Source organism: Microchirus variegatus (assembly GCF_963457635.1).
Source record: "Microchirus variegatus genome assembly, chromosome: 6".
NCBI lineage: Eukaryota > Metazoa > Chordata > Actinopteri > Pleuronectiformes > Soleidae > Microchirus > Microchirus variegatus.
Genome location: NC_139807.1, coordinates 27,117,670 through 27,133,085, shown reverse-complemented (window position 1 = coordinate 27,133,085; position 15,416 = coordinate 27,117,670). Strand labels below are relative to the sequence as shown.

At 42.4% G+C, this 15,416-nt stretch overlaps 1 protein-coding gene across 2 annotated transcripts; it reads right to left on the bottom strand.

The window, feature by feature from the left end:
• Window positions 1-77: 77 nt before the first annotated feature.
• Window positions 78-8,305, bottom strand: cilp (cartilage intermediate layer protein, nucleotide pyrophosphohydrolase). Of its 2 annotated transcripts, XM_083890938.1 has the most exons (9): window positions 8,202-8,305; window positions 7,570-7,709; window positions 7,203-7,256; window positions 6,441-6,710; window positions 6,155-6,334; window positions 5,777-6,082; window positions 4,622-4,730; window positions 4,381-4,529; window positions 78-2,595 (listed from the first exon to the last, which is right to left on the bottom strand). In XM_083890938.1, exons 2-9 carry the CDS (start codon window positions 7,631-7,633, stop codon window positions 236-238), a joined length of 3,492 nt encoding a protein of 1,163 aa, XP_083747064.1. In that variant the 5' UTR covers window positions 7,634-7,709; window positions 8,202-8,305; the 3' UTR covers window positions 78-235. The 2 variants fall into 2 exon arrangements, with proteins under 2 accessions (XP_083747064.1, XP_083747065.1); XM_083890939.1 differs by lacking the exon at window positions 7,203-7,256.
• Window positions 8,306-15,416: the final 7,111 nt, after the last annotated feature.

Sequence of the window (15,416 nt, the reverse complement as noted above, 5' to 3'; positions counted from 1 at the left end):
CAAATTCATGGACTGATTTTTAAGGCCTTTGTAATAAATACTAATATTAACAGTTTCAAGTAAATATTTACCACAGTACAGTAGAAAATGTGTAATAATTGCAACACCACTTTGGGAAGAAGCTGCAAGACACTTCACTTAGAAAAATGTAAGTACATATTTGTATAAGGTTCCCGCTTTCAAATTGTGTCTATTGTGAATTGTATTATTTTGTCTCCATGTTGAACTTCTTCAGTCAGTTTTTGGTTTCTTTGCGTTTTCCTGTTGGATTTCTGGTGCTACGTCTGCGACTGTTACGCAGTGCGTTGGCCCTCTGCCGGCGTCGGTTCTGCCTGCCTTCTCCTCTCGCCGCACCAGTCACCGTCTGACCTTGGGAACTCTGCAGCACCTGGAAGACGCTCTGTCGCGTCGCCTCGCGATCGCCGCAGGTGAAGGCCAGCGCCACGCCCTCGGTGCTCTTCATCACGCGAGACGTACCGTCGGAGGTACCGTCGAAGCAGCGTCCGAGTGCTATCTCTTTAGATGTGCGCGGATCCTGGTCCGTCACTGTGTAAATCCCGTAGTTGTGACCCAGGGGGTCGAGAGGTGCTAGCATGGTGAACTCGTTGGTGTCATTGTTGACGGCCAGAGGCAAGTGGTTGACCAGGTACTCCTGAAGCATTGTGTTGACATGATCCCTCTTACAGCTTCCCTGTGGAATCACCTTCACCAGAGTGCGATCAACACGTTCTTGATCGTACAGCATCCCGCTACATTTGAACTCGAGGCAGACGGCTGAGACGGTTGCCTGGTCCATGTCACGGATGCTGCGAGTGTCTCGGAGGCCATACAACTGGCCCACTGTCTTGGGATGGGTGCCGCCCATGTTGTGGGAACGCACGTTGATTTCGTGTGGACTGCTGATTTTGACTTTAATGTAGCACGCCCGGTATTCCATGGGCTTGGGCCACCAGCTTAGGTAGTCCTCTGTCCAGCTCATTGGGTCATCCTCGTTGAACGGCACTGTGTTGTAATCGTAGCGGTCTCCTTCCACTCTCGAGAAGCGAAAGTGTGCTGCGCTGAACGGGGCCTCCTCGCAGTCTTTCAGTCTCTCAAATGGGTACACTGGTCCGTTGCTTTCTTCTGCTGCGTTGGGGGTTGGTTTTGCCACATTGATGCTGAATGCTGTTTTCTTTACCCTGTCGTCTTCGTGGTCGGTTCGCTTGTAGTTCATTTTCCCCAGGTAAGGCTGTGGCACTCCAATGAGGCTAGGACTGAACTTGGGAGAAGACTGGACGGCCTCCAACTCTTCCCCTCCAAGGTTGGCCATGACAAATGCAGAGTATGCATCAGCTTTTTGTTCGTCACAGAAGGCAGGAAGACAGGCGCCGTTGGACCCAGTGACGACGCTGTCAAATCGCCCCCAGGCGCGCGGGTTCGTGGAATAGCCAGCTGACGGCTCCATGTTTATGAGACTCACCACCACTCCTTCCACCTGCTCGCTGGGCATGAAGCGCTCACTACGGAAGGCCCTTACTTTCACATAGCACCTGCGGTTCTCCGGGACGTCCAGGTTGAACAACCGTCTCTCTCTGATCTCCATGTTTCCAATCAGAAAGGTCCTTTCCTCCCTTTTGCCTCTTCTTTTTTTCTCCACCTCCAGACTTCCCTCCTCCTCCCAAAGGCCAGTATAAGGGTTCAGTGACCAGAGCTTCATGGCGTTGAGGTGTTCGGGCATTCTCACCTGAGCCGAATCCAGGAACACTTTCACTTCACCTGCGTTCAGGGGCTCGTTTTTTTCCTCACTCCTGAAGTCAACTGAGAACATACCGTAGGTTCTCAGTGGCAGGGTATCTCCTTCGTCTCCTATAAAATTTAGATCACTTTGAGATGCAGCAGCCGTTGAGACGTCTCGTGGGTCAAGAAATGTTACGCTAGCGTTGACGTTGCCCACGAAGACTTCTCCATTCTCTTTATAAAAAGAATTGGGAGGGATCTGGATCTGGACCATGGCCTCCTCACCCTCCACCTCTCCAAGCTCTAGCATGTTGGTGTCTGTGGAGCTGATGGTGACCGGTACTTTCTTTCTTAGAAGTTTGATCTCATGGTAAACCGCCCCTCCTTTGGTGTTAAATGGAAGAACCTTTGTGCTGTTGACAAATTTTTGCATGTTGTCCACAAAAGTGAGGACCAGCCTTTCTGTGTCTGGAGGGACCTGAACAGAGAAGGTACCTTTGTAGCCTGTGCGGCTGATTCTTACTCCGTTCATAAAGATGTGACCGAACCTCATTGGCTCACCATTATCTGCAGCAATGGCCCTGCCATACACGACAGCTTTGGTGTCTACACATTTCTGGCAGCCACACGTCGTCACCACCATAATGGGAAGTTGGTAGCCCCGGCACGTGAGCTGCCTTTTCTCCATCTTTTCCACGCCGCAGCAGTAAGACACTTTGTCCTTGCACCTGATGCCGTTGTCCAGCTGTCCAGCACATGTGCTTGAAGGACACTTGCCCACGTCATAGTAGAATGAGTCTGTGCTGTTTTGGTAGCAGTCGTGTGGAAGGCGGATGTGGTGGGATTCCGGATTGGGGTTACACGAGTGCTCATGTGTGCCTGTGTTTGAGATGTACAAAAAAAAGTTGTTTATCACACTATTCTAGTGCAAAATACAATATATTAAGTCCATTTAAGTCTACTTAATGGGTCATTAAGTAGACTGAAATCACAGGTGTAAGTAAATCAATGAATTACTAATGGCTAGCTTCTATTTAGCTTCAGAAATACCTGTGCTTTTCCTGTTAAAACATATCAACATCTTGTGTATTTACATGTGCTATATGCAGCATTCCACCTCTCAAGATGCCAGAAAAACAAATATTAACCAAGTGATTTCACACTCCTCTGAGTCTCTGAAACGTCTGTTTTGGTTGCCAGTTTGGCCGTTGTATTCGAGCACCACAGGAAATGCCAGACCCTGTGTAAATATGCTTCATTCAAATGGGGTTTGTTTGCTGTGTTTGCTTGAACACTCCGCTGTTAATATTCACATGTTATTGCTTTCATTTTCTCAATGCCTGAGTTCAGAGTGTCCTATGTTTCATGGGTTCCGATACGATGATATTCGTCGATATGCTTAACGGGACGAGTAAGTAACTTTGTGTATAATAAATAATTATACAATTATAACGCATTAATGGCGTCAACGTTAACATGTGACGACTGACCGGAAAAAAACAAAAATTAAACTTAAAATGAGTCTCTAAAGTAACGCTAAACTTTGAAAACAGAGGCACACATACGCAGTACACAGGTACGCTGTTATTTGTAGCGCATTTAAAGCGGACCTAGAGTGGTCCTGTTGCACACATATGTTAGTTACGGAGGTCTACCTAAATACATTAACTTGTTTTTATGGTCAAAAACCTCCTAGTTGCTGTAAACGAGCCGATAGAAATCCTCTTTTCTGACGCTGTTCCCCAGCCGCGATATTTGAGACTCAACTCTCACACCCAGAAGACAGAGTCTTGTGATTGGCCAGTACCTGTAAGTGACATATTCAGCACACCCGCTCTCAGAAGCGCAGCTCCCCCCTCTGGAACGGTGGATGCACTGCTCCTCATTATCAAAACATTGTTTTAACAGTGTTTAAAAATAGCTTCTTCACGACTCCCCGCCGCAGTCCCTTTTATGACTTTGACCCAGAGTCAGACCCAGAGTCAGAAGACACTGTCGCTCGTGAAACACCTCCACAACGGACGTTATTCTTCTTCTGCGGTTCAATGTACGCAACCGGATGTGCCCGGACTAGTGCCCGGAGTAGGACGATCTGCTGTTCAGAAGAACCAGTGTTTACGTAACCGGACCGGGTTTTTTCAGAGATCTCGCTGAGCCCGAGATTACAATAAAAAACACAGCGTTCTCAGCAGTGGCTGAAATGTTAGTTTAGAACCTTCAGGGCTTCCTAAACAAGGTAATGACGCAGATACACACTAAAAAACAGCGTTAATTTGAACTTCCGGTCTAGGTCCGCTTTAATACGCAGACTGCTCCAGTTCGCCTTGCACACTAATAAAGCAACTAACAGTGCTAACTGGTAAACGGTGTCTGGACTCGGTGCCACGGCGCGTAAAACATGACATCACGCGTGTCTTTTTCCAGTCAGTCGTCATGGAAAAGCGGCATGCATTAACGTGCGTTAACGTTAACGTGTCCAGCACTAATAACTATGCTACATGTCATTTTCATGTGTGACTGGATAAAATAGTTGACTGGTATTAGCCGTCACAGTCGCTTTGCTTTGGTCTGACGTGTGCGCTCAACTGTGACACTAGTGGCAGACATTGCATATTAGACCTTTAGTAGTGTACACATACATGTATAAATGTAATGACAATGCACCTATGATTTTAAGAGTTGCTGGCTTGCTCTTAACAGCTCCAGACGGTGCACTCGCTCTGCAGTAGTACTCCCCAGCCTGTTCAGGATGCAGATCTTTTAGGACCAAGGTGTTCTCCGTCTGCTTCTCCAAGAGGCTGTTGTTATGAAACCTTAGGAAACACAGACAGGATATATCTAAATTAAACATATAATACATGTTACAGTTGTGTGACTTGTGGTTGATAATTAAGATGAATCATACCATTGGTACTTGTCTGGCTGAGGTGTTCCTGTCACTTTGCAGCAGAAGGCAGCGGTTTGACCCTCCCTCCTGGCCTTGCTCTCAGGGTTGCTCAACACGTGGAGTTTCTCTGACAAGTCACGATTGAGGATAAAATTACAGATTAAAGGTGCAGCTCACACTTAATCTGATACATTAACAAACTTCCAATACACTACCGTTCAAAAGTTTGGGCTCACCTATACAATTTGTTTGTGTTTTCCATTAAAAGTCCCACTTTTATTCATCAAAAGAGTTGCAAAGTGAATAGGAAATATAGTCAAGACATTGACAAGATTAGAAATAATGATTTTTATTCAAAATAATAATTTTGTCCTTTCGTCAAAGAACCAGCAAAACTGTTTTCAGCTGTGCTAACATCATTGAACAAGGGTTTTCAAGGGTTTTCTAATCATCCATTAGCCTTTTAACGCGATTAGCAAACACAATGTAAATGGGCCTCTATACACCTATGTACATATTTCATTAAAAACCAGACGCTTGCAGTTAGAATAGTCGTTTACCACATTAAAGCTCACATAGAGTGGTCCTGTTGCACATATATGTTAGTTATGGAGGTCTACTTACATACATTAACTTGTTTTTATGGTCAAAAACCTCCTAGTTGCTGTAAACGAGCCGATAGAAATCCTCTTTTCTGACCCTGTTCCCCAGCCGTGATATTTCAGACTCAACTCTCTCACCCAGAAGACAGACTGTGTTGTGATTGGCCAGCCAGCATAGAGCCTTCCCAACTGTCTTGTGATTGGCCACTGCTACTCATTATCAAAACATTGTTTTAACAATGTTTAAAAATAGATTCTTCACGACTCCCCGCCGCAGTCCCTTTTATGACTTTGACCCGGAGTCAGACCCAGAGTCAGAAGACACTGTCGCTCGTGAAACACCTCCACAATGGACGTTATTCTTCTTCTGCGGTTCAATGTACGCAACCGGATGTGCCCGGACAGCGTTAATTGGAACTTCCGGTCTAGGTCCGCTTTAACAATGTATAGAGTGTATTTCTGATCCAGTTAATGTCATATTCATTGAAAAAAAAAAAAAAGTGCTTTTCCTTCAAAAAATAAGGACATTTCTAAGTGACCCCAAACTTTTGAACGGTAGTGTAGATTTTACCTGTTCTTGTCAGCTGGACACTGAGGACCGAGGTGCGTTCACTGCTTTGCGGCACCACGACACTCAGGGTGCCGTGACCCTGCAGGCTGATGGTCAGCGTGGTGTTGCCGTCGGGGCAGATGCCGGGGACGCGTAAATGTCCGTTGTGGTCGGTCAGGGTGAGGAGTTTGCCGTGGCGAGTGATGGTGGCTCCTTCAGCGGTGAGGCCTCCCGCTCCGCGCACAGAACCCAACAGGACGTGGTCTTCGCACAGGCAGGCGTCGCACTCGGCGTTTGCCCTCCCAATCACGCACTGTAGGGAACAATCTAAATGGCAGAGTTAGACAAACGTTTCGCATATTCTTTATTAGCTGTTAGATTAAAATGAGGCTAATTCACCTTTCTGTGGGCACTCGGGTCCATTGCATGTCTTCTCTTCTACTTTAGGCCCACTGCAAGGCACAGAGAGAGAAATGCAGTTTCTGGAACGAAGTTGGATCCCCACTCGATCACAGGCAGCAGAGCACGGCTCCCAGTCTGACCACATGCCCCAGGTACCCTGAACGTTCGTACTGAAATCTAACGGCATAAATAATATAAAAAACCAGCACCGTGAAAAGAAATACGCTCTTATTTTGAAGTCTGTAACTAGCATGATGAATTTCAAAGGTGTTCCAAAGCAAACCTTTGGGACAGAGGAAGCGGACTGCGTAGTTGGAGCAGTTACGTCCAGGGCCTTGCTCCTCATTCAGGCACCAGAAGCCCACAGTGGGGTCCGCGTGGACTTTCTCCCCGGTCTCGCGAGCGGGAACCCATTCCGTGGTCCTGGCTTCAATTGCCCGCGGTGTAAGGCACACGCGAGCGCGGTAATAGAAGCGAATGGCGTCCAGCTGCTCGTAATCGCCACGACCTCCGGGGTGATCGACGTTGAACCACGTGGTCCACTCGTAGTTTTCTGGACACATTCGGAGCACAGGGACAAACGGGTCTAAATACGCTGCCCTTCAAATGTTAAGAAATACACATATTTAATGTGGTAAATGACTATTCTAACTGCAAATGTCTGTTTTTTAATGGAATATGTACATAGGTGTATAGAGGCCCATTTCCAGTGTTCTAATGGTACATTGTGTTTGCTTATCGCGTTAGAAGGCTATTGGATGATTTGAAAACATTGTGTGCAATGATGTTAACACAGCTGAAAACACTTTTGCTGGTTCTTTGACGAAAGAGCAAAATGATTCTTTTGAATAAAAATCTTTATTTCTAATCTTGTCAATGTCTTGACTATGTTTTCTATTTATTTTGTAACTCTTTTGATGGATAAAATTGTGACTTTACGCCCAAACTTTTGAACGGTAGTGTATGTGCACGTCTACTACCACAGGAACGGAATATGCCAAAAACAAATAACGTATACTTTACAGCGGTTAAGGACACACATTACCTTCAGAGTGGTAGACGGAGGGACCAGATTGTCTGTTGTCCCTTCTCCATGACTCTGCAACAGACAATTGACAAAAGATTTAAGCTAAGGCTACGAAAACCAAACAATTTGTTTATTTTATTATTATTATTGCAATATTGTTTTTGACAATAAAAACCTCCTATAAGTTGCACACTGGACCTTTAAATGAACCGAAAATTGTAGGTCTTATTTTAACGCTGTCAGTCTTTGACTGCTGCTGAACATGTGTGCATGTTTGCAGGGGAGGGCGTGGCTTTTTTTAGAACACGCATGTCACATGTCACGAGGAACAAGACCATAAACATAGAGACTTTAGTGAGACACACACACACACACACACACCGACCTTGAGAAGTGGCGACAGTGGCGGCAGTGATTCCCAGGATGAAGAGAAGAGGCTTCAGTGGCATTTTTACTCTCTGACCCTTGACCTTTCACCTCTGGTAATGTGTGTTTCACGCCAAGAAGTCCGACAAGTGCAAATTCCTGTTAAATAGAAGAGTGGTAACATCAAGTTAATTTTGTTTTTAACTCAGAGATATTTAGTCAAAAAGACATTTGAGTTCATGTTTTTTTTATGAAGCTTGTAAAGATATAATGTTCCATGTTTTTTTTTTTTTTTGTCTTTAGGTTTTAGGGCCACTCAGATTACACATCTGTGTTATCCATCAGCGTTTGTCAGGGGAACACTCAAACATTTCTGCATCCACCGAAGAAACACTCGCAGAAACACACAATCCAAACACCCCCCCCCCCACACACACACAAAACTCTACACAACAATTTCTATTCTTTGTTTTCTTTGAGGTGAAAAATTTGAAAAAAACATTGATAATTAAAGTGTAAACGAGAGTAGATTGGATTAAAATGACAAATAACAACACCCATTTGATGCACTTTCTTAAACAAGGGAGTTACAATGCAGTCTGCGATATATAATCCAACATAAACAGTTGTAACGATCAGATGTATCCTTACCTCCTTTAACTCCACCGTCCTCTTATTTCATGTAGGAATGTCCTTCACCCTCTCTCTCTCTTTATATTCCCGCCTCACATTTCTCTCCTTCCCCACTGTTCTTCACTCTGTTTCCACACACACTCCTTCACTGTCTCTTTTATACCTCCCCACTTCAGCTCCCCCCCCTCCCCTCCCCTCACCTCCCCTCTTGGCAGTGTGCCACAGCGTCTTTTGATTACACTATTATCCTCATAATTCATCACCTTCATTGTGCTACCGTGACACTCAGTGGCTATTAAACAGTGCTGCGTATGAAAGACAATCAGTCGGGGGTGTGGGCATGAGAGGAACAGACACTGGTGTTAATAAATTGACCTCCTTGTGTTCATAATCTGCACTGATTGAGTCAAACTGAGCATTTGTCTTTGTGCTTGTGTTTCACTCCGCGGGGAGAGATCCTGACACTTGCACATGCACTTTTGTAATGAGTTTTAAGTAGACTGATATAATCGTTGGACTGTTTTCGTTTGTCCTTTATGTAATTATTACTTGCATGCATGTATGCACGCACATTTATACGTCTTTGTTCTCAGACGTTTGATAAATATCGCTAAATCACTAATTAAAATACTATTTTCATGCAAATGTTTATTGTAACAGTTACCCGTTTCATGTAGTTTGTTGATATTTCGTTCATAGATTAAAAAAAAAAAAAAAAATTTAAATCTACACTGCCGTTCAAAAGTTTGGGGTCACTTAGAAATGTCCTTATTTTTTTGAAGGAAAAGCACTTTTTTTTCAATGAATATAACATTATTACGACTATTCTAGCTGCAAGCGTCTGGTTTTTAACGGAATATGTACATAGGTGTATAGAGGCCCATTTCCAGTGTTCCAATGTGTTTGCTAATAGTGTTAGAAGGCTATTGGGTAATTAGAAAACCCTTGAAAACCAGTGTGCAATGATGTTAGCACAGCTGAAAACAGTTTAGCTGGTTGTTTGACCATAGGAAAGTTTGAAGGTTTAAACGTTTTAATCATTATTTCTAATCTCGTCAGTGTCGTGACTATATTTTCTATTCATTTTGCGACTCTTTTGATGAATAGAAGTGTTGAATGAAGTGTTGTTGAATTTTTGTACATCATTACTGTTACTGTTACACTTAATCAGATGGAGGAATTCAAAAAACAACACCCAAATCAGATTTGTCCACGGTGTGCCACAGGGTTCTGTGCTTGGCCCGCTCCTCTTTTCCATATACATACATACATACATGCTCCCACTTGGACAGAATATTGACTGCCATGGTTTAAACTGCAACTGCTGGGCTGATGATACCCAACTCTATCTCAGCACATCTCCATCCTCTCTTATTAACTCTTTCCAGAAATCAAATCTTGATTGAATTCTAGCCAGAAAACTTAATTGTGGTCTCTCCAAAGTCTCTCCTCCACACGGTTGGAGATCTGGTCCTCTCTGTCAATGACTTAATCATTGCAAATGTATTTTAATTTAAAGTTACATTAGCATTAGCAGACAATGATTTGAAACATTTAAACCTAATACGACGTGGGCTTGAACACAACTCCCTCCCACTCCACGTTTTTCACAACTTGTGCAGCGATAGTGACGCAACAGCAGCTACGTCTGGCAGCTTAATTGGAGGCCATTATATTTTTTATGTGCAATTACGCCGTGTGAATTGGACACAGATTTGAGACAGATTACTGGCTAATGGTCAAATTAATTTCAAGCAAGTTCACCGCTGACGTTCAAATTACATTTATTTAAAATTAACATTAGCCAAGGACGAACATTAAGGAAGAACATTTTCCTGTGAGCAATAATCGTTTTGAATCATTCCAGCAAATACAAAGCAACCCATCAAATCTGATTTTCTGCCCTCTTTAGTACAATCTTCAATCTCTCTTTGGCTTATTTTGGCTTCTTCAGTGAAAGCAGGACATACAAAAACTAAAATGAACTTTATTTACCCTGATTGAACTTTACTAGACCATCCACAGAAAGAAGAGTTTTGTTTTGTTTATTGTTGCTTCGACACAAAAGGATGGATGTTTTTTTTTGTTTACACGATGCTCTGTAACCAGAATGATTGATATCCTGAGATGTTTAAACATGTTTGTGTACTAATGTCAGAGTGCACTGAGATTAAGATCCGAGTGAGTGCAGTGTTCGTGGTTCACACACAGCGTGATGGAGGATGTTGCGTGTCGTCAGTTTGTACACCAGCCTGGAGTCAATCTCAAACATGAAATATCATATCTCACATCTGCCAAAACAAGTTGATTTGTTGATTTATTCAACACTGTCAACACACATGCACGCACGCACACACACACACACACACATTCTTGTACCTGCTGCATACTGAGGACCAGCATTTCCACTTTATAAATCAACACAATTACAAATATCTACTTAATGAATGACATCTATATAGAACTACTGGTTGCAGTACCATAAAATGTCTGCAGGTGGAGCCCCAGAGCAAAAAAACACCAGGGCTGGAAAACTTTTTCGATTTTTTAAAAATTTTTGGTCCAAAATTTTACAAAAACATCATACTTATACTATGTCGACCAAAATTAAAAAGAAATGTCCAAACATTTTTGGTCATACTATACTATGTCGTCCAAAATTTTAAAGCGGAACTAGACCGGAAGTTCCTATTATCGCTGTTTTTTTGGTGTGTATCTGCATCATTACCTTGTTTAAGAAGCCCTGACGGTTCGAAACAAACAGTTTAGCCACTTCTGAGAACGCTGTGTTTTATTGTAATCTCGGGGCTCAACGAGATCACTGAAAATCCCGTAATAGTTACGTAAACTACGGTTCTCCTGAACAACCGATCGTCCTGCTCCGGGCGGTAGTCCGGGCACATCCGGTTACGTACATTGAACCGCAGAAGAAGAATAACGTCTGTTGTGGAGGTGTTTCACGAGCAACAGTGTCTTCTGACTCTGGGTCTGACTCCGGTTTAAAGTCATAAAAGGGACTGCGGCGGGGAGTCGTGAAGAAGCTATTTTTAAACACTTAAAACAATGTTTTGATAATGAGGAGCAGTGCATCCGCCGTTCCAGAGGGGGGCGCTGCGCTTCTGAGAACGGATGTGCTGGATAGTACTGGCCAATCACAAGATTCTGTCTTCTGGGGGTGAAAGTTCACTCTGAAATCTCGCAGCAGAAAAACACTGTCAGAAAAGAGGATTTCTATCGGCTAGTTTACAGCAACTAGGAGGTTTTTGACCAGTATGGACTAGATATTTACATTATAGACAGAGATTGAGCATGGTATTATATGTTTATATTATATTATATATTATGTATGTGTGTACTGTATATGTTGCACTTTTGTAAAAAGACATTAAGAAACTGGTTGTGAATACATGACATTTACCCAGTAATATCTGTTAAAATCTTTTCATACAGTGAACAATGTAAGTGCTCCCATGACTACATCCATTCAACTCAACCCCAACAGCAGCAAACACCTGCAGATAACAGCTCTAATCCTGCTGTGTGTAAGCATGATCGATGAAGCCGACTTTGTTATCTCAGCCTCATCCTGATAACACTTTACTGGTGTCTGCTCTTCAGCTTTTTTCGGTAAATGACGCTGCTCCCTGTGCTCCGAACCAATTTCACCCTCAATGAGGATGAGAAACTCTCCTGGTAATAGAAGTCGTCTGTTTCCATCAGATTTTCTTCTTGTCTGCTGGAAGATGAAATCCGATCCTGAAAGGCAAACATGTTCTCAACGTCTTGACAATTATCCTCGAATCTCAACCACTTTTTTTCTTATCCTTGAGCAGACCTACAGGAAGTGGATTGGCTCTGGCCCTCTGTGCGATGTCGGGCCCCTAATGACAGTAGCAGGAGTTGCTGTGCATACTTTCACTGGTAGAGTCATTAGCGAGACCAACGCGGTTCCTCTCTGACGAACCTCCGCTTCATCTCTGTGCTGAGAAACATCTCTGTGTCTAACCAGCCGCCACTGAAACACTGTAACACTCAGAGGATAAGCTCACATTGTTATGCTTATCGTAAAATAGCATTTGCTGCTTTCGTCATGTTTTAAAGCGGACCTAGACCGGAAGTTCAAATTAACGCTGTTTTTTAGTGTGTATCTGCGTCATTACCTTGTTTAAGAAGCCCTGAAGGTTCTAAACAAACAGTTCAGCCACTGCTGAGAACGCTGTGTTTTATTGTAATCTCCAGCTCAGCGAGATCTCTGAAAAAACCCGGTCCGGTTACGTAAACAGCAGTTCTCCTGAACAGCAGATCGTCCTGCTCCGGGCACTAGTCCGGGCACATTCGGTTGCGTACATTGAACCACAGAAGAAGAATAACGTCCATTGTGGAGGTGTTTCACGAGCGACAGTGTCTTCTGACTCTGGGTCAAAGTCATAAAAGGGACTGCGGCGGGGAGTCGTGAAGAAGCTATTTTTAAACATTGTTAAAACAATGTTTTGATAATGAGTAGCAGTGCATCCACCGTTCCAGAGGGGGGAGCTGCGCTTCTGAGAGCGGGTGTGCTGAATATGTCACTTCCAGGTATTGGCCAATCACAAGACTCTGTCTTCTGGGTGAGAGAGTTGAGTCTCAAATCTCGCGGCTGGGAAACACCGTCAGAAAAGAGGATTTCTATCGGCTCGTTTACAGCAACTAGGAGGTTTTTGACCATAAAAACAAGTTAATGTATGTAAGTAGACCTCCATAACGAACATTTATGTGCAACAGGACCACTCTATGTGAGCTTTAACCAACATTTGTCTGTCTGTTTTAAAAAGTTATGATTTTGATGGAGCATGGAGTTTGCATGTTCTCCCCGTGTGTGGGTTTTTTCTCCAGGTCCTCCGATTTCCTCCCACAGTCCAAAAACATGCAATATCTGGATTAGGTAAATTGCATTCTCCAGATCAGGGGTGTCAAACTGGTGGCCCGTGGGCAATTGATTACATGCGGCCCATCCATCACTGTGCTGAGGCAGAATATACTATATAAGACTAAATGTATTTTCTAGCAACATTTTTACAATAGTAATAAGACATTCGGTTGTAATTATTGCTTGTTAATGTTATGTATTACACTCACCATTAAATAACATACACTACCGTTCAAAAGTTTGGGGTCACCTATACAATGTGTTTGTGTTTTCCATTTAAAGTCACACTGTTATTCATCAAAATAGTTGCAAAATTAATAGAAAATATAGTCAAGACATTGAGAAGATTAGAAATACTGATTTTTATTCAAAATAATCATTTTGCCCTTTCGTCAAAGAACCAGCAAAACTGTTTTCAGCTGTGCTAACATCAATAATAGTGTTTGAGTATGAGAGACTGAATTATTTCGGCCTCTCATATTTTTGTTAGCTTGACTCAGACGCTCCACATTTTTCCGCCTGTCAGTTTGGAATTTAGTGTATCAAAGCAGGACAACCCTCTAACATTTGGTTGTACTTTAAACACATTAATATTATCAGTTTTAAATTACTACCACAGTCAAAAGCCAATGAAACGACAATCAGCTGCGTCTCAGTGGAGGAAATGTTATCAGAGATTAAAGTCGAGACACATGTTTGTGTCTTGGACAAAGGTGTTTATTAAACCGTCTGAGAAAGAGTTCTTCAACATCTGCTTATGTAAATATTTCAGCCTGAGTTACAGATGCAGTTGTCTAAATGCAGCCTGACTATTTCCTGTCATCTGTCTGCCAAAGACGCAGAGATGTGGACGATAGAATTGAGCAGAGGCCGTGCACAGATGGATGCAGCAGTGCTCTGATGTCCCCTCAAAATGTCTACATTTAAACACCTATTTTAAATTTAAGGTTCATGTTGAGATCCAGCTACGTCACCGAAAGTTTTTGTGAAATGTAACGAATCAGCGGAGGCCTGTGAGCTACGCATGAATCTTCGGCTCGGTTTTCTCCTGCATCTATCTCAGATGGTAAAGTTGAATAAGGAACATGATTTGTTGGAAAACACTGTTCTAAAATAATCTTCCTTTCACCATATTTGTTTTTCCACTATATTGATTCTTATATATACTCATATATGATGCCTTCATGGACCTAGATTTTCTCCATTAAAATAAAACATCTTCAATAATGTAAGTCTTGTTCTTGAATGCTCTAGGGTTGGATTTTTTAGTCTCCTGTGAAGATATAAAACAACTACTAAAAGACACTGTAACATTTGTTGTTTAATCTTTAAAGGTTAAAAATTAAAGATTTGTGTTTTTTTTTTCTAAAATGTTTTTTTCCCCAAAAAGGTTTTTTTCAAAAAAGTATTTATTTTCCCAAAAATTATTTGTTTTCAATGTTGTTGTTTTTTTTCAGTTTCCAATTCTTGCATTACGGAGCCCTGAGGTGACATGGGAATAAAGAAAATTTCAAAAAAAATATATAAAAAGATTAAATCTTGAGTTTCCAAAAATTTTGAAAAAATAAAAAAACTTTTTTTTTTTTTGAATTATTATTATTTTTTTTCATATTTTTTTGGAAACTCAAATTTCGACTTTGAAAGTTTCTTTTGACTGCCAGCCGCTCAAACATTTTCAATTGCACCATGTTCAGGGCTTCTTTGGTTCAGCACTGATGAAAAAAAAAAATGTTAAAAAAAAATTTTTGTGATTTTTTTTTGTTTCACACAATCCATTATCATCACCACTCTGCGCGGCCGAAGCCATTTTCACTTACACGGCTGTGAAGATACATTAACCTCGATTAAAGCAAAGGGCCAAAGACGACACATGTTTTACTGCTGACACTTTATACAGAGCACATGTAAAGGTTAGCGCGCCTCCTTCATGTTTTCAGGCCGACTCCCGCTCTCTCTGTGAAGCGTGGAGACATGCAGAATAGATGAGAAACATGTGCGACTGACCTGGAAGACGGATGATAGAGGCTCAACAAGGTCATCTGTTTTCATCCTGGACCGTGTGTGGAGACCTCTGGAGACCCCAGTTCCTCTTAAGCTGTGGGGGAGGAGATTTTCTTTCTCTTTTTTTGGCTTTGTACAGAAAATACTGAAAATTGTCCTCAAGAAACTTACGTGTATCTAAATTTCCAAATATAGACTTTATGTTTGGCAAACAGACACTTTTTCTTGTGTCTGTTATTGAAAACAAATGCCACCTTCCCCATAGAATCTATTTCATATTAACACTTACGCTGCTTTTTTCCATGTGTTAAAACACACAGTTATAG

Coding starts and splice junctions, on each gene's coding strand:
- cilp (XM_083890938.1), bottom strand. CDS start 7,633: ATGCCACTGAAGCCTCTTCTCTTCATCCTGGGAATCACTGCCGCCACT. Junction 7,257..7,569: donor CACTGTCGCCACTTCTCAAG/GTCGGTGTGTGT, acceptor TGTCTGTTGCAG/AGTCATGGAGAAGGGACAAC. Junction 6,335..6,440: donor CCGCTTCCTCTGTCCCAAAG/GTTTGCTTTGGA, acceptor TTATGCCGTTAG/ATTTCAGTACGAACGTTCAG.